Source organism: Eschrichtius robustus, chromosome 19 (genome assembly GCF_028021215.1).
Source record: "Eschrichtius robustus isolate mEscRob2 chromosome 19, mEscRob2.pri, whole genome shotgun sequence".
Lineage (NCBI taxonomy): Eukaryota > Metazoa > Chordata > Mammalia > Artiodactyla > Eschrichtiidae > Eschrichtius > Eschrichtius robustus.
This window is the reverse complement of record NC_090842.1, coordinates 36,148,796-36,167,865: the sequence shown is the minus strand read 5'-3', so window position 1 is coordinate 36,167,865 and position 19,070 is coordinate 36,148,796. Positions and strand designations below refer to the sequence as shown.

The 19,070-nt window shown below is 41.3% G+C and overlaps 1 protein-coding gene across 1 annotated transcript in view; it reads left to right on the top strand.

Annotated features, from left to right (window-relative positions):
• The window catches only part of LONP2 (lon peptidase 2, peroxisomal), a 96,004-nt gene extending 81,749 nt beyond the window's left edge, over positions 1-14,255 (top strand). The window contains exons 12-15 of the mRNA XM_068529434.1: positions 1,191-1,333; positions 9,531-9,738; positions 10,152-10,342; positions 13,833-14,255. Coding sequence (XP_068385535.1) covers positions 1,191-1,333; positions 9,531-9,738; positions 10,152-10,342; positions 13,833-14,054 — 764 coding nt within the window. The 3' untranslated portion in view covers positions 14,055-14,255. The remainder of the gene's footprint in view (positions 1-1,190; positions 1,334-9,530; positions 9,739-10,151; positions 10,343-13,832) is intronic.
• Positions 14,256-19,070: the final 4,815 nt, after the last annotated feature.

Sequence of the window (19,070 nt, the reverse complement as noted above, 5' to 3'; positions counted from 1 at the left end):
TAATATGATTAAACATATTCAGTAATCACTTTGGAAAAGAAAGGAGTTAGTGAAAAGCAATTCCTTTAACTTCATGATATCAGAATAGAAGAATCATAGCAAAGCTAGAATAAATATATATGGATATACAATGTTGAGGTGACTTTATAATTATTATGTGTTGTATATTAATATATACAGTAATCATTTCCAGAAGGAAGGGGATATGTAAAGAAAGTAATAAAAGAAAAATATTTTAAAGCACTTTGTGAGGTGTCGTACAAGAACTAGAAGAATTATGGTAAAACAAAAAGAAAAGAAAAGCAGGGAATGAAAATGAATAGAGCCAGATATTTCCTACATTTTTAAACCTCTACTCATTTTAGGTTTCTGGCTACAGACTTAAGTAACATTTTTCTTTACTCAGGTTGGAATTACAAAGACCAGTAGAAAAGGTGGTCATAGGGCAATTGGCTCCTGTTCCCTGGTTGTCTAATCTCAACCAGAATGAGTCAGTCCTTCGACAAGATGTCAGCAACCAGGGCTCTTAGGCAGGTAAAGGAAATAGTCCATTATTATAGGGATTTCAAGCCAGGCTTCGTATTATCTTACCCTGGCGATGACAATTATATTCGTTTTTATTGGAAAATAATAACCTTGGAGTTGAGCTATATGTTTACACAAGAGGCATTGCTTCTAGGGGTTCTGTCATTTCCAAGTTCACGTTGCCTGTCAGGAAATGGGACACCTGATGCAACTCCTCTGAGGAGGGAATTGAACAGTTTGAGTTGTGTTGATTTCACAGAGAATTGTACAAGGTAATCTATTGCATCTGACACTTGAGTATCTGGCCTCTAAAGGCCATCAGTTGAACAGTGCCAGGCATTGCTCTTGGCTTAATATAATGGTTGAAAAGAAGACAGGCAAGGTTGCTGCCCTCCTGGGGCTTACACTTTAATGGGGGAAGATGGAGGACAAACCAGTGAAAGTAAATGAACAGGGCAATGCATTGTGGCGCCCCTCGGGGGCTCTTGAAAGACTGATTCTTCTGTTGCGTACCACACGTACACAAGGTGAATTTTTGTGCCTTGATAAATGTATAAAGGTGACTGAACGGTTGGAAGTCCACTGAGCTTCTGTTTGCTCTTTACTGCTAATGAATTTTCATACCTGCAAATCTCTGAGAATTCTTAAATAAAATTTTCTCTTAGGTTACAGAGAACACATCTTAGAAGATACAAAACCGGAATCTACCAGTGACACTACCGACTTGGCCCTACCACCTGAAATGCCAATTTTGATCGACTTCCATGCTCTGAAAGACATCCTCGGGCCCCCGATGTATGAAATGGAGGTGATCATTCTCGTTCCTTTGTTGATACCCACCAGTTTACTCTGCTGGTTGCCTAATAGATTGGGGGAGAAGTAGATTTGGGTATCTGGGGAGGCTGAATTTTGTCTTAAGATTGGAAACTTGTGTTCTCTATGGTATTAAATTTTGGTGCTTAATGTGATAATACGGCTTTTGCAGAGCGCCAGAGACCCTGGCCACATCCTCTTTTGGAAACCCAGTCTGATCTTATTCTTTGCATCCAGTTCTATTTTAAGAACAGTGTCTCTGACTTTCTCTGACTTTCCTCCTTAGAAATTCTATATTCCTGTTGTATGTGCTTTAATTAAGTACTCCTTTGTGCTATCAAAGACTTGGAGGGAGGATGGAGGGAAACAACCCAGTACAGAATACCTGAAGACATGAGCCTGGCCTTTAGCTTCAGGCTGCTCTAGTGCAGACCAGATGGCATCTTTCAGGATCTGTTCTTTCATTGTTATCACTAGTTCCTTTCGGGTTAAACCGACATGCAAGTCCTTCCCTATTTCCATCTGTCTCCCCTAACTGTCCCTCATAGCGGAACGCGGAGCCATAAGGGCCTTGGGAGCAGGACTGAGTCGAGGGAGCGGGATAGAAATAGGTGTTGGAAGCTGTGACTGCTGAGGTATTGTGATATACTTTATAGGATGCTTATATGAGCTTTCCTGGGGCATTTACTGGAAAGAGTATGTATTTTACTACTGAACTTATTAGCATCTTTCTTCAGAAGCTTTACCATCACCTTGTCTGTGTAAAGGAAAAAAGGTTTGCAGCAGATACATCTGGTGAATTACGCAGAAGATAATCTCTCCATCCAGCATTTGAAATCACTACCAGTAAACATGATTTTCCTCAAGTCTTAAAACGGAGAAGAGGAGAAGTAGCCCCCAAACCCATCTTGTTTATTTACTTAAACTCTGAGCTAGTCATTTAGTTCTGCAAAGCTCTCAGCTACAAGAATAGCACACGTTTACTGTTGGCAGTAAACCTGGTCCTGAACGATAGAATCAGAAACATTATTTTGGTTATTTGAATTCTTAAGATACTGTGGATGGATTTAAATTTTGAAGTGTTGAAAGAAGTGGAGCAAAACTTGTTTTGGTTGAGAACGTGGGCCAAAGCTGCTTTCCTGCTCCGAGTGAACCCAGTGATGGTGTGAGTGACAGTGGAAACAGGTTCTGCTCCTGCATGTCCGGCGGGCTTTTTTCTCTTGGCTTTCCAGAACAGTACATGCCAGCCATTCTTTGGGAATTTACACCAGAACGGTTGATAAAAACAAAAGATGGATGCGTGTTTCTGTTGCGTAGACCCTTCTCTCCCAGCCATGACTGCTCCTGTTAGGTTTGGAAGCATTGCTGACCTTCTTGGAGCTTTGGCAGAGAAGGAGCCAAAGGACAGAAAAGAGAAATTTTATAAACACTGCTTAATAGCTCTGTTTGATATCACTGCAAAAACTATTTTATTTTCCTTGTAGCATCTGAGCTATTACATATGAACACTTTCACCAGCATGAATCCAGTAGCCATTTTCCCTTCTATAAATAGCATCTTAGAATAGAAGGTCTGGTATCTGGGAGTTTGGAACATTTTGTTCATATTTTCCACAGTTGAGAGAATTTACCCTGGCGCCAGGGGTTTCTTTGTCTACCTTTAGTGGTCTGATGACCATCAGCCCCAAATTATATAACCACTCTCTGCCTCAGCTTTTGCATCCATGAAATTAAGATTTATGGAACTTTTCTTTACTGTCCACAAGGTCCATCAGTGTGCTAGGGGTCGTCCGTTTTACACACAGGGAAAGAGCTTAAGGAAATTAAATGAATCATGCAAATTCACATAAGGTGCAATTAGCGAGGCCAATCTTTAAACTCAGATCAGCCAACTCAAGTCCAGTATTCTTTCCACTCTCCTACAATACCCTGCAGCCAAGCTAGTTCCTGCCCTTTCCTGCTAAAAGAGAATTGCTTGAAGTACAGCAGTTTAACAAAAAGGCATACCTGCTCTACCTCAGATTTTCATTTCTATTCTTACCAACTATAGTACTCTGTTTTGGAATGGGAGATATAAATTATAGAGTTGTTAGAAAATAGAGGATTTTTTAAGTCCTGGGAACGTTGAGATCACCAAAGGAAAAGGATACGGAGGAAAGAGCAGGGAGCCTAGGAGCAGGCCCTGGACAGTTAGGGTCACGGAGGGGAAGAGGAGCCCTCAAGACAGACAGAGAGAAACTAAAGAAGGAACAGGCGGTCAGGTAAGAGCAAAACAAGGATGTTGTGCCGCCATGACAACAAAGGCGGAGACTGTCTCAGGAAGGGGGAACATGCACATGTGTTTGCTGGCTGTGTACTGGATTTGACAGCATGGAGGTTGTAGGTGACCTTGACAGAGTGGGTTCACAGGGCGTGATGGGAGTGTGTTGCAGAGGGAATGGAAGGTGGGGAGGTAGAAGTCGTTTGTAGGCAGCTCTTTCAGAAGGTTGGCTGTGAACGACTGCAGAGAAGTGAGGTGGCTAGAAGGGAGGATGGAGGTCAAAGGGAGTGTGGTAACAAATGGCAGCCTGTTTGCTGGTCAGAATAGTCCAGTAGAGAGAGTCAGACTGAGGTTGCTGGAGAGAGAGGTGGTACCACAGGAGCAGAGTCTTTCGGGCAGTGCGAGGCGGTGGGGTCCCCAGTGTGAAGGAGGCGGTGGTCTGTGATGAGGATCCCCTGTGGCGGGGTATGATGGAGAAGGGGGGCTGAGAGTATTGAGTAATCACAAGGAAAAGATGATAACGCGGGAACAAAGGAGTATTCGTGCACAAGGAGAGCAGTAAAGCTGGGACAGAGCTGGTGTATAATGTGAAGGAGGTAGAGTTGATGGTCTTGAGTACAAGTGAGCTAGAAGGATGAAAAAGTGGTGGTCGGGGAAGGGGGTGGTTAAATTCAGGTTTCGGAGGTCGTATGGCTTCTGTTGGCAATAAGGGCCGGGAGAAGGGTGGCTGGGTGAGGGTAAGGAGCGTGCTTTTGGAGTTAAGGGGTGTTTAGAGACAGAGAGGCCGGGTTGCGCGAGTCTCAGGTACTCACTGAAGAAACCCAGGGTGATGGCGGGACTCAGGGTGGTCAGGAAGGAGAAGCGTGGGTTTGCATATAGAAGGCAGTGAGCAGAGAATGAAGATGGGAAGCCAGCTGCCGGAAGCAGGGCTTAGTAGGAGGAGGAAGAGGCCTGTCACTCACCATGATGAACCCCGCCTCCTTGACTGTGCTGGCGTCATCCGATGCATGGGGGGAATTATATGTAGGTTTTAGAGAGTGTTTAGAATCTGCTGAGTTAATGTATATAAGGCACCCACCATAGTGCCCGGTACATGCTAAAAAAACAAACAAATACTGGTTCCTGCAACCACCATACACCCTAAAAACAAATAGACCTATGCCCAGTCACAAAAGTAAAAGTCCCTATTATTTTTATTATAACCCTAATTTTATATTTGCTTTAATAACCTCTACCACCCCTTACCGTGCTTTATTTTCATTGAAGATGAGTCTGCAAAAATACATTAGTACCAAAAATGTTACTGACCTAGCAAACTAACAGTGAGGAGGAAAGATGAGAAGGCACACTTTTACCCGTGTTACATCCGTTCAGAATTCTCTCAGCAGGTTGAAAAATGAGTTCCTAAAACTTTGTCTAGATTTCAGATTTAGGAACAGTATCATAAGTCACCTTTTCAAATACAATAAAGTTTCCTAAAGAAGCAAGATCAGTTAAACACTCACTTTTAAAGAATAACAGATCGCCCTGCATTATGAGAGAGAGAGTGGGAGAGGGTGGGGCAGGTGCCGGCGTCTGGGGCAGCCGAGACTTCATTCTCCCTGACTGCTTCTCAGAACACCTCAGAGGCAGGCCCGGGTCCCTGCGTGGAGGGTTTAGGAAGGACGCAGCTGTTGAGTCTTATTTGATCTGGTCAGTTATGAGATTGCCATTAATAATGGTAAACGTGGTTGCAGTTACTTTTGTTGATTACATGAACCTCTTTGGGGGGAGATGAGAATCTGATAATTTTCATTTTCGTCCTAGTGAAGCCAGGAGAAGCCTCCGCATTATGAGATACATATATACACACACACATATATATTATCTGCATATTAGATATATATACATAATTAGATACATTATATAAATATAATACAATCCTGCAGTTTGACACCCCCCCCCAAAAAAAAACCCGACATACAGAGTTCCTATATATCTCCGGGGGTAACAATCAATCTCATAGACTGCAAATGTGGTGACACAATCAGAAGAACACATAAACTCTAGTCTTTCCAGGATGAATTTGATTTTCAGCCTCAGAAAACCAGTCATCCAAGCCACGAGCGTCTACGTTTTGTCCAGTCTGCTAATCCTGAGAATGTGTCATCTGAGTATTCCTGACTCCATTCATAGTTTGTATGAAAGCCTCAGTGGTGGACAAAAAGTCCTTATGCAAAGGTCACTGCCCTTAGAAAAAATAGTAATAAAGGGAAGAAGAGACAAGACATGCAGATTTCAAAAAACGTCCTGAATAGAATGCATCCACAGGTGAATTCCAGGAGATTCCATCAGGGTGCTTGCCTTGCAGACAGACAAAAGCAGGTGCTAGAAATGAGCAAAGTGTATACACACTAACGAAATGCCCAAAGAGTCATGGTAGTAAATCCCTTCTTCCTCCCTCTCCGTTCAGACCTGCTGTGCCCCATGCCCCTGTTAGGACAGCACCAATGCTGCACTCAGCCTGGCCCACCACCAGCCGGTGGTACCAAGGAAAGGCCTTACTGAAGGGCCGGCACGCAGCTGGCTCTCAGCAGCGCCGGTGCCGCACCAGACCGGGGCTGTGTCGCGCAGCTTCCAGAGGTGACGGTGGCCGACCCCGGCACCCCTCCAAAGCAAACAAGTTCACAACTGGAAAAATCAAATATTCCTAGAGACTTTAAAGAAGTTGGCAGATGGAGAGCCGCCGTGGTGACAACCCTGGCGGGAGCATAAAAAATGCTATGCGAGCTATAGAGAAAACAAACCAACGTGTGGTGTAAGCGTTACTGAGGCACGAACCTGCACACATACCGCAGCCATCTGACAGCTCAGGTTTTGCGAGGCACTGTGCCTGTCCCTGGCGAGAAGGCCCACAATATTATTCCTGTCTCGAGTCCTTGGCACCTGCTGGCCTCTCTGCTGTGAAAAGGCTTCCTGGCCCTTTTCTGCCCAGCAGACTTTAAGACCGCTCAGTCTCTCCTGTGACACCTGTCCCAACTCCCCAGACACGGACCCTTGCCTCTGCAGGGCTCTCTGTAGATACAGGCACTGGCTAGATGGTTTTGTTGCACTCCCCGTGCTGGGGGGTAAGCGGCCCCTTATCTGATGTGGTTAGGTAGGTAGTCTGTCGCCGCTCAGAGGTTTTCACTTGATATCCCTATGATCCATGATGGGGCCAGGCTCCCATTGCCAGTAAAGCACCCATTGGATGAAGGTAAAACTCTTCGTCCCTCTGATGGCTGCAGCAGTAAATAACAAGGTATTAAAACTGTAAGTGTTGGTCTAGGTTTGGAAGGGTCACAAAGAGTTGTACGTATTTACTATTTCAGTCAAATATCACTAAATATCACTATTTTAAGTTAATCGAGAGGAAAGAACAGTGTGAAATTGGCAATGATTAGATGCTCAAATGCTCCTTAAACACTGCTATCATTGAAGTGTTCAGAATGCAATCATACTTTATAAGACATATCCTATTATTAATTAGGTTTTTCATTAACTATTTTAAACACTTCCTCAGTCTGCATATTTACATGATTGGTAGAATTATTACAGAAGAAAATGACCATTTCTTTGAACAAGATTTAGTTAACAGATAAAGGAAACTTGAAGCACCAGTTTCAAGGGAAATTGAATGACAGAAGTGAACTTGAGATACTGCTGTTCCGCTTTGACATTTAGAGGGAAAAACGTTCAAGCATCAAGCCTAGGCCTGTCTTGGCTAATATAATTGATGATTCCACAAACCAGTAATGGAATTAGAAACTGGTAGAAAAGTACCAGTAGATAAACATAGTTTTGAAATTCTTGTGTTGAATCACTTGTTAGGGAAGTCTGTAAAATACAAATTGTTCTGTATAAAGGGTTTAAGAGGCTTGGGAAACTGCATTCAGGAGCAAGAAAGAGCATATATCTTATCTTTTAAATTCATACTTACTTGCACTCATTACTTCTGAGGGAAAAATACATAGAAACTGGATGCTTGGTTGTTAAGAGAATTGTTACAATTTCAGAACACATGGCTTTGAAGAATATGACTCCAAGTCTAAGAATTACAGATTCTTTACTTCTTAGATAACTGCTATTAGCCTGATCACGAGACTCTAGGTTTGATAATAACTCCTGCCCTCAGTTCTCCCACCCGTGTATGTTGTTGTTGAGTTACACAGATTTGTCACTGGTCCCATCTTCAGGTTAATATTTCAGCACTTACCGTCAAGTTAGGATAAAGTGATTACAAGCCTGGATGGTTTTGGTTTGGTCACGTGTACTTATCTACCCCCTGTCCTTTCAATGAACAACAGACCAGTTACTTTTACCCAGAGCACCACGACTCTCCAGCAGATGGAGAGTGTTGGAAACTGGCGTGGTTTCTTGAAGCAGTGTGGTAATCAACATGAATCCTACTTCTGATTCTTTGGGGACATGTTTGGTATTATTCTGACAAAATGAGTTCTGAGGATTTAGCTGTTAAAAAAAAAGGGATTGTTCTCATTATAGCTAATGAAGTTGTGCTATATTATATGGCTTTTTCTGTTAAATTAGCACAGGATTCAGTATGTTGAGGATAATTCTTTAGGACTGGTTCAGTCAGCCCTAGAAAAGAGCCATGCAGTAAAAACAGGAACCCCTGACAAGTTCCCACCCAAAGTAGATGTCGTTCAGGTATAGAGAATTGATTTCATATTAGCAAGAACAAGCCTTGTGAACACTTCTATAAATAGTTGTTTCTATGTTTTCCTTAAATAGTACTGATCTTTTGTGTCTTTCTCCTCAAATAGATAGAAAACAGGGCAAATGCAAAGCTGAGGGAAGGTGAAATCCATGGTGCACAGCCTCAGCTCAGCCAGCAGTGCAACCGGGCCTTCCCAGTCTCTAACTTATCATTAAATATAAAATTAAAATTTTAAATATAAAACCAACTTAAAAAATAGGCTTTTATGTTTACTACTAAAAATAAGTGCCCAATAGCTTCAATGGGTGTCACACATCCATTTAAAATCAGGATTTTCAGCATCTAAGCCCCTTGGAAAAGAAGTAAGCATCAGCCACCCAGCCCTTTAACCAGAAACTCAGGCTATAGACTCCACTGCTCCTTAGTGAGAAAGTTACCTCTCGGTGGAAAAATCTCATGATTGCACTAGTGCTGGGTTGACATATTGTGCCCAGTTCCTCTAACATGGATAACTTCTATAGGATAAGAAATTTGGAGGCTCAGAGTGTGCGATAAAAGTTAACATGACTGTTTTTCAACTGTTACTTTTGATATGTTTTCATAACCTGGATGCGTTAACCTATTTGGCTTGAAATCACCAGTGAGTGACACGATCAGTTTAATATGGAAGTGAGGCAGCACAGTGGGCCTCCAAGCACACAGAAAGGATCCAGGACATAGTAAAGTAGCATTTTGTAGTGTCTCTGCAGCAATAAAGTAAAGATGAGTGGCGGGGAAGTAAGATCCAGGGGTTTTAATATATACCTTGGCCTCTGGAGCTAACACTTCTCAAAAGTATGTTGAAAAGAGCATTTCTATTTCCAGAAGCAAATTTATGATTGCCTAAAATGAAGTTCGGTGCTGTAGTGTTTTTAAATATGCAGGCTAATAAAAGCATTGAGATAGATAAAACGATTGCGTTTGTTCCTTGAAAATTAGGGCATGTGTAACTAGATGTGGTGCTTAAGAATCAAAGTCATTCACACATACTTTAAGGTAAAATTGTTTCTGATAAATGCCGAAGTTTCTCTTGGCAAAAAAGCCCTATGTGACTCCAAGTCATGTGCAGTAGTAAGTACTTTGAGGTGCAGCTTAAGCTTAAGCCCTCTGAGGAAGAGCCAACGCTTGTGATTAGGCCAGCCTGAAAAGAATTCGGCTCTTGTTGGCCTTACCGATCATCTTCCTTCTTTCTCTCAAGGTGTCTGAGCGTCTGAGTCAGCCAGGAGTGGCGATAGGTTTGGCTTGGACTCCCTTAGGTGGGGAAATCATGTTCGTGGAGGCGAGTCGGATGGATGGCGAAGGCCAGTTAACTCTGACCGGCCAGCTGGGGGACGTCATGAAGGAGTCTGCCCACCTGGCTATCAGCTGGCTCCGCAGCAACGCCAAGAAATACCATCTGACCAATGGTGAGCGACCCGCCCCGGGGAGTGGGGGGGGGCGGGGTGCAGCCGCGGGCACAGGAGAGCCTTGGGATCGTGACCCAGGAGGCATCCCACTGTTCAGAGACAGATCCAGTTACCCCTTAAAGCACAGACCTTTGCTTTTGAATTCCCGTGGAAATTCTAGTTCCCAGTTGAGGACTGTTTGACTGGAACCTGAGCTGGAAACTGACTCCAAGGGTTTGTTTTGTTTTTCCTGCTACTTGGAATAGAATGAAGCTGTTCTTCCAGACCCCCACTTTACTTATACTGCCCATTAATATTTTGAAGGATTTATTTACCCGAAACATTCATTTTTATCTCTTTGATTTTCTTTTTTCGGAGAAAAAGAAAACAGGTTTAATTTTTCTACATCAAAATCCTTTTTTCCTTTTTTAAAGCTTCTGGAAGTTTTGATCTTCTTGAGAACACAGACATCCATCTGCACTTCCCAGCTGGAGCTGTCACAAAAGATGGACCATCTGCTGGAGTTACCATAGCAACCTGTCTCGCCTCACTTTTTAGTGGGCGGCTGGTGTGTTCAGATGTAGCCATGACTGGTGAAATCACACTGCGAGGTCTTGTTCTTCCAGTATGTATGAAGAAACCTATTTATGTGGTTTTTAAATTTTTTAATTTAAAATTTTTATTAATAGCATTTTAAAATCTAAATTAATAGTGGTTTGCCTTCTTCCTATCAATAGCTTAGTTTTAAACACGTATTAAATTATTTTAAAATCTAAATTAATAGTGGTTTGCCTTCTTCCTATCAATAGCTTAGTTTTAAACACATATTAAATTTTTATATCTGTAATTCAGATTTTTAAATTTTGATCAAATAAAGGAAAAACTGACCATTTTCCCCATGTTTTCCCTTCTACTAAAAAAGAAGACTTGCTTACAGAAAAAAATATCAGTCTGGTCACCAGAAATATCAGCTGTTCAGGTGAAGATTTGAGGCTTTGTTCTAGTTAACGAATTGTTAAATATATGGCATGTGTGTAAAATAGGATGGTAGCTATTTTTAAACTTTAAGCCCAATTCTCACCTTTTGGAATTCCTGTGAGACCTCCTATCCGCCTATAGATAACTTAGATTACCGTAATTGATAGATTGATAAAAAAATAATATAGAAAAGAAGTAGTATAAAATGGAAATTGTAGTAAAGACTAACCATGCCTAATTGCTAAATTTTGAAAAAGTTCTGTACATATGAGGCTTTAGGGCTCCAACCTATATCATAACTACTTATAAAAACACTGAAAAACGCATAGAACTTGAGAGCTCATTTAGAGGTTTAAGTCATGAGTTAGTAGTACCAGACTACAATAAAGTTTTGGTGAGTTCAATAGCAAAATGAGAAAAAAAGGAATGTTCTTTATTCTGAGAGCGCCTTTATTTTATGAGTTAATGGTGAAAGTAGGTCATAGAATCACCAATTAGGATCACAAAAAATGCTCTCAGTTCCCTGATTTTTTAAATTTAATTCAACCAGAAAGTCATATTCTAAACCTTATTTACTATGATATAACTGTATATCTATACTCAATAGGAACGTCGATCTCTTTTCTTCACCTTACCCCAGAACTACTGCATTTCTAGTGACAGTAGTGGTTAGTACTAGCTGTACTACTAAAAGGAAATGAGCAAATGCTTTACTGACCATAAACTCTATAGTTTCCTAGTTCAAAATGGTAAGCTAAGCAAGGAATAAAGGGAATAAATTATAACAGTCAAAAATGAGGGGGGAGGACTTCCCCCGTGGCGCAGTGGTTAAGAATCCGCCTGCCAGCGCAGGGCACACGGGTTTGAGTCCTAGTCCGGGAAGATCCCACATGCTGCGGAGCAACTAAGCCCGTGCTCCACAACTACTGAGCCTGCGCTCTAGAGCCCACGAGCCACAACTACTGAAGCCTGCGCACCTAGAGCCCATGCTCTGCAACAAGAGAAGCCACCACAGTGAGAAGCCCGCGCACCGCAATGAAGAGCAGCCCCCGCTAGCCGCAACTAGAGAAAGCCCGCACGCAGCAATGAAGACCCAACGCAGCCAAAAATAAATAAATGAAAAATATAAAAAAAAAAAAAAAGAGGGGGACACACCATTGTAAAGCAATTATACTCCAATAAAGATGTTAAAAAAAAAAAATGAGTGGGGAGCCATCAGCTGATGGTTCAGCCAACTTCTAGAAGATAGAAGTGTCCCCAGCTGATGTAACAGAAATAGAGGTAGAGACAGTCTTCCCAGCAGGAATCTGTTGAAAAGCACTGGTTCAGAGCCAGAAGGTTCAGACCAGGAGAAAAGGAAGGGGGTGGGAAATGAAAACCAGGGGATTCGTTGCAATCTCCATAGAACAAATGGTTCTACCACTAGGTCCCCTGCACTCAAGAGCAAATTGCACGCAGGTAAAGGCTTCCCCACCTCCAGCAGAGGAGAAGCCACAGCAGCTCTGAGTAAGCCTTCAGTTTTAAACTATTATGGGAGACATGGAGAAAAGCAGCAGCATTTAAGAGAAAGACCTGCTAAGTCTGGAGAAAACGTAATTCAAGAACAGAGGATAAGACAGAGCTCGTGAATTTAAAACAATGGTTTTAGGAATTGGTCGATGAACTATTCAGAAAAAAATAATAGAAAAAACAATCTTGACAAGTCCAACATCTAACTAAACAGAGAAAATGGAAGAGAACAAATTGTCATGGAAATACTGGAGCATTTCCTAGAATTTAAGGCTATGTTCAGATTGAAAGGGCCTATACCAACAAGGAAAAAGGATTGCATCCTCGTGACTTTTCAGATCACCGAGGAAGAAGCTTTCTCATCCGTGACCCTAGATACACAGCACCTTCAAGACTCTGAGGGAAAATGGGTTTAAATCAAGTCTTGTATACACAGCCTTACCGTCAATCAAATGTGAATGCAAGATAGACATTTCCATACGTGCAGGGAACCCGTTTATCTCACACTCTTTCTGAAGAAGTTACGTTGAAAGTGTAGTTCAGCAGCATAAAGCAAAAGCCTGGCAAGAGAGTGACAGTGTGCTAGGATGGCCGCTGTGCAGAAAGGCCTACAGCCCAGCCTGTCTGGTGCCACAGGCGGGAGCAGGCTTCTGAGGGCTGTCTCCAGGGGTCGCGTGTTCCGCGTGGCGTGACTGAGACTTGTGTCTGTTATCTATTACTCATACACACCACCCCAAAACAGCAGTTATTATTCTTAGTTTCTGTGGGGCAGGAACTCAAGAGAGGCTTATTAGCTGGGCTCTTCTGGCCCAGGGTCTCTCATCATGTAGTCGTATGCCAGCCCGGTTGCAGTCATCTGAAGGCTGACTGGGGCGGGGCATCTGCTTCTGTTGTGGTTCACTCACGTGACTGCAGATTGGTCCTGGTTGGCCGGACTGCTGGGGTGACCTCAGACACCTGGGCTACCTGAGCTACCTGCAGGGCAAGAGATCCAAGAGAGATCCAGGCAGAAGCTCTTATTTTTTGTGACTTAACCTTGAAAGTCACACGGCATCACTTCCACCACACTCATAAGTAAATCACTAATAAGCCTGGCACACATTCGAGGGAGGGGAATTAGACTCCACCTTCTGAAGGGACCATTTTACACATATTTTAAAACCACCACAAGAGCCTAGATGTTTTCTTCATCACACAGCACAGAGGTCATTGCTTTAAACCTGTACAGAAGAAAATAATCCTGGCATGCAACTAAGCTCTGTAGGAATGGTATTTTATGGTCAAAATAATGTAATGCTTTTTCAGAATTAACCTATAAACAAGATTGTTGTGAGTACAGAAAGGAATATAAATGTTAACCTTGACAATATAAAAGAGAATCACGGACAGAAGAGGTGCTCACACCTGTCAAAAATTTAGAATTTTCCATTAAAAGGATTTAATATAATACTAATTGAAATGTAAAGAATTTACTATTAACCTTTTTAGTGGCTTTCCTAGCTCATGCTGTAGCAAAATGAAAGATGATTTGGATGTTTTAAAAAAGCAGTGGAAAGGTGGTGGGTCAGGGTTTCTTTGACAGCCTGAGGATGATCATAAACCTTAATAACGTTCTTCTCTCCTTACAGGTGGGTGGAATTAAAGACAAAGTGCTGGCAGCACACAGAGCGGGATTGAAGCGTGTCATTATTCCTCAGAGGAATGAGAAAGACCTTGAAGAAATCCCAGGCAATGTCCGGCAGGATTTAAGTTTTGTCACAGCAACCTGCCTGGATGAAGTTCTTAACGCAGCTTTTGATGGTGGCTTTACTGTCAGCACCACACCTGGCCTCTTGAATAGCAAATTGTAAGCCCAGATCTCAACTTCTTAGAATTTTAAGTTATAAAGTGCCGAAAGGTACTGACAGGATGATTTTATTCACACCAGCAGGGGTAAGCAAAATGTCCCTAATTTGCGAACCTACTCACAGCAGTAACAAACCTGACTCAAGTGGTGGCAAGTGGTTATTACAGAAATGTCAATTTAATAAATTGATTAAATTGGAATTGAATTCTTGTCTTGAATGGGCTCATTACTGTCCCTGGAAAGTTATGGAACAGTGGTTCTCTTGTGGTTCCAAACAGAAGCATCTGTATTACCTGAGAACTTGTTAGAAATGTCAATTCTCAAAACCCACCAGCAGACCTTCTGAATCAGACTCTGGGGGTGAGACCCAATCTGCTTTACTAAGCCACCTAGATGATTCTGATGTGTAGTCAAGGTCAAGAACCATTGGTATAGACCATTACCTTAGCAGATTCACCTGTAGACTTTATTGGCCCCTGAAAGCAATCAGAAGGGGAACTGGGCAAAGGTGAAAATAATAGCCAACTATTAGTCTTTTTGGAAAATATTCAAGTGAAGCAAACTCTGTGATGAGGTCTATACATCCTACCCTTCCTTTGCTGAGGGAAGCAGCATAGCGGCATGTGTTGGCCCACATGACAGAAACATACTGGCCCTGAATGCCTGTCATCGTAGAAAAAAGTCCAGTCCCCAGAGGGAGGCAGCCATCCATCCTGGGATGGTCCCTACACTTGGTATCCTGATTCCTGCCACCTCCCCTTGTGTTGCTTGTTTGCCTGTGCCAATCCCCAGTTCTGGTAGCCTTTCCATGCCTCTCTTCTCCTGTGACTCAGTCCAGGATATGGATAACTATGAAGTTAGGCTCTTCTACTTACTAGCATTTGAACTTTCTGTATCTTAGTTTTCCTTACCTTTAAAATGCAAATAATTGTACTCGTGAGTGTTACTGTGAAGATACAGTTAGAATGCAACATATAGTAACACGGAACAATTTCTAATCATTATTCCAGCCAGTAATGGACTTCAGAATCTTATATTACAAAATATAACAACAGATATGTAAAGATACTTTGGAATTTCTTGGATAAGAATGGGGTATACAAATTACCCAAATACTGTGCTCAGACCTGGTGGTAAAAATCTGAATGTGTTCTGGGAGGACAAGTGCAGACCTAGGGCCGTGGCCAGTGGGAGAAAGCAAGCACCGGGAACTTGGAAAACATTTCATTGACTATCTTATCACTACTATGATTTTATTATCTCTGCACAATCATCTTACAAGGTAGAAGAAACTATGATGTTAATTTGTTTCCAGCAACCAGAGGGAGTTAATCCATACCCACCTTGCTCTGCCTTGTCCCACCCAGCAGTGGCAACATAGCACACTTTTAAAAAGTGGGAGTTATCTGTATTCTTCCTCAGGAGTCCTGAGTATGCAGTTTTGTACTGGTCTGCGAACAGCAGTAGGGCATCTGCTGCGCCCTCTGGCTTTGAGCATGCCTTTCCTTACTAAAGGAGCTGACTGAGAAAACCCGTACATATGTGAAATTAGCAGTATGACCTTCATTTCTCTAGCATTGTTTTTGGTTTTTTAAGTCTGAGCTCTTTTATTTACCTTTTTTTTTAATTGTGGCAAAATGATTTACCACGTTAACTTAGAAGTGTGTAATTCAGGCTTGTTAATTACACTAATGTACAACTATCACCACTAGCTATATCCAAAACCTTTTCATCATCTTAAACTGAAACTCTGTATCCAATAAAAAGTAACTCCCCATTCCTCCGTCCCCCAGACCCTGGTAGCCACTATTTTACTTTGTCTCTCTGAATTTTCCTACTCTAAGTACCTTATGTAAGTGGAATATCTGCCCTTTTGTGTCTGGCATATTTCACTTAGCATGTCATTGTTTATCCATGTTGCAGCAGCATGTATCAATTTCATTTCTTTAAGACTGAATAATATTCCACTGCTGCACGTGCCACATTTTATTCATTTATCTGTTGTTTCTGCCTCTAGGCTATTGTGCTGTGAACATGAGCGTACAACTATCTATCCCTTTGAGTCTGTTTTTCATTCTTTTGGAAATATACTTGAGGAACCACCCATGTTTCCCACCACAGCTGCACCATTTGACATTCTCACCAGCAATACACAAAGAAGGTTCCAATTTCTCCACATTCTTGCCAGCACTTATTTTCATTATTGATAATGGCCATCCTGAGAGTGTAAAGAAGCAGCTCATGGTTTTGATTTGCATTTCCCTGATGACTAATGGTTGAGTATCTTTTCCTAGTACTGTGTGTAAAAAGTGTTTCCCAAAGACCCCTCATATATCAGTCAGCTAGGTTTTTTGAGAACTGCTAACTAACTAACTTAAATTCCAATTCAGCAGGCCTAGAGGTGAGGGCTTGGGAATCTGTGTATTTAACCAGTGCTCTCCACACTTTTTATGTGGGCTTTTAAAACTCTTCAAGTATTAAAACTATGTAAAGCTTTAAGTGCCTTGGTAATCAAGAAATTTTACACTGCTTGAGGCACACTTTTTTTCCTTAGCTCTGCCCCTTCTGTTTGAACCTTACTGTAAACCATGTCGTCAGAGATTTACTGCTTTTAATCACCTATATACAGTGGAAGATGCCATCAGAATGAGTGATCCTATTTAACATCAGCCTACAAATCTTGGACCATAGTTAAGGTCTCCTGACTAAATGAGTGGATTTAAAGTGTACTAAACATACATACTTGAATTTTTCTAAATAAGGGGAGGTAAAAGTTATGTGCTGAGTGAAACACACACGATTTCCTTCTCTCCTTTTCTTCCCGGGACATCAGTCAAGATTTGCATTCTGGTCATAGCACAGATCCTCTTCGTAAGAAGAGTGGGGTTGCAAATTCATTTCCATTTCCAGTGCCATCTGAGTTGCAGAGGCTGCTTGAAATGCAGAGGTTTCTGATTCCCATCATCTGAACACAGTGACTAGTCATGCCTACCAAGAGGAGCTCCCGGCGCTCGGTGTGACTGGTCCACATTTAAACCTTACCAAAGTCTACCATGTTGTGAGGTAACCAACTGCTGAGGGTAGAGTGGGCTGACTTTGCATTTTCCTTTTATTGACCACTGAAATGAGAAAAACCTTACTATAATTAAAGGGACTTGACACTAAGCCACAAAGAATGTTAATTTTGCCAATTCTCCTTCCAAATCCAAGGTTTATTTTGTCTGGGACTATTTATTAGATGTAAACATCAAAAACTTTTTTTAATGAAGTGTAACATGTTCAAGCTCACATTATTTTGGCAAAAATGCGTTGTATTTGAGTGCCCATCTTCATGATATCCAGCAGCTTAAAAAGTCAAAGACTACAAAAGTACAGTCATTATCCAATTTGATGATTTATGATCCAATGCTATGCTCCTTTTTTGTTTTAATAACATTTAGTGGATACTGCAATGAAAATTACAGTTACTAGAAAAATTGTTAAAGCACCAAAACAGGAAGGAAATAAATATTAAAGGGATCTGAAGGGACACAATAGGCAAATGCACTGAATGGCTATTGAAATGTTTTTAAACAGCTGTATCAAAAGTTTCTTTTTTAATCTAGGATTTATTTGCTATGAAGATTTACTTATTTGGAACATATCAGGTATGGTAGGTACTATCAATGAGCTAAAGAATGTATTTAACATTCTTGGACCTCATAAAAAATCTTTCGTATTAAAAAGTTTTTAATTAAGTTGAGCTCTAACATATTGTCAGTACATTTCCAGGCAATAGGAACTAAAACCCTTTAGGCTAAATCCTAATCTTGACATGACAGTGCAAGCTTGTCAAAATGTGACTTTATTATAAAACCAAGTATTCCTTCAAACCATTGTTTCTACGTTTCAGAATTTAGAAAGGCCTAAGAAAAATAAATTATTTTCAAAGAAAATTCTTAAGGCTGTATAAAGTTAAGGAAAATGGTTCGGCAATGAAGCTATAGTGCCAGGCATGAGGATAAGCACTTTACAGCACACTTAGCCATCCTCATTCCCTTACGAGGTAGACACAACTACAGCCTTCACAGAGAAGGAACTTAGAGCAAAGTTAAGTCAAAGTTAGTAGGTAAAGGGTCAGAATTCAAACCCAGGCAGTTAGAACCTACAGCCCACACTTTACATTTTAGGAGATGCTTGAATTTGGGGGATGATGCTGTTTTTAGGAAAATGTGAGTTTCTTTTGGTAAATGACTCAACTAGCTTAAGATCGTACGCAGTAAGCCACCAAATCATCCTTTATGTTTGGAACATGCGCAACAGGTAGGTGGGGAGGGGAATGACTAAGGTTCTAGCAGTGCATTCAATCTATAGATTTTCAAAACGTTCTGTGTGTACCTTTCTTATTTAACTTACATAAATGACTACAGTACTAGTTGGTAGGTCATACACTCAATTCACCCTGTGTGTTCTAATCTTACTCTAGTCTAACGCACCAGTCACAGACTGGCCTGGACCCCAGGTATGTTTAAGTTTGATCCAGTGTTTTGTTTTTTAATTTGGGTTACTTACCAATTTTTCCACTCAGGAACCTGAGTGAAATAAAATTCCATTAGTAGAATCATTGCAGATGTTCCTGGATATAGAGCTGTTGAGCTTGGCGGGGGGCAGGGAACATGACTAAGATTTTTTGGTGAGCCAAAAACATCTATAGCCATTTGCTTCACTTAAGTTTAAAGTCTGTAAAACTGGGGGCCTTTTAAATTAAAAAGTTATACATATTATAATAAAAATCACTCAAAGCAAAAGAAAACATTCGCCAACAATCGTTAGCATATTAAACTGGTCCATGATTCAGTTCAACAGGATGAATTCAAGTTTAAGAATGTAAAAGAACAAAGAGTATCACCTACCCCTACCCTATATAATCCCCTGAAAGAAAACACCAAGACACCAGAAGGGGTGGGGGCATCAATAGGAAAAAGTAGAATATTGATTATAAATATAGATGATTTAAGAACAAGAGTTAGATCTCATAAAT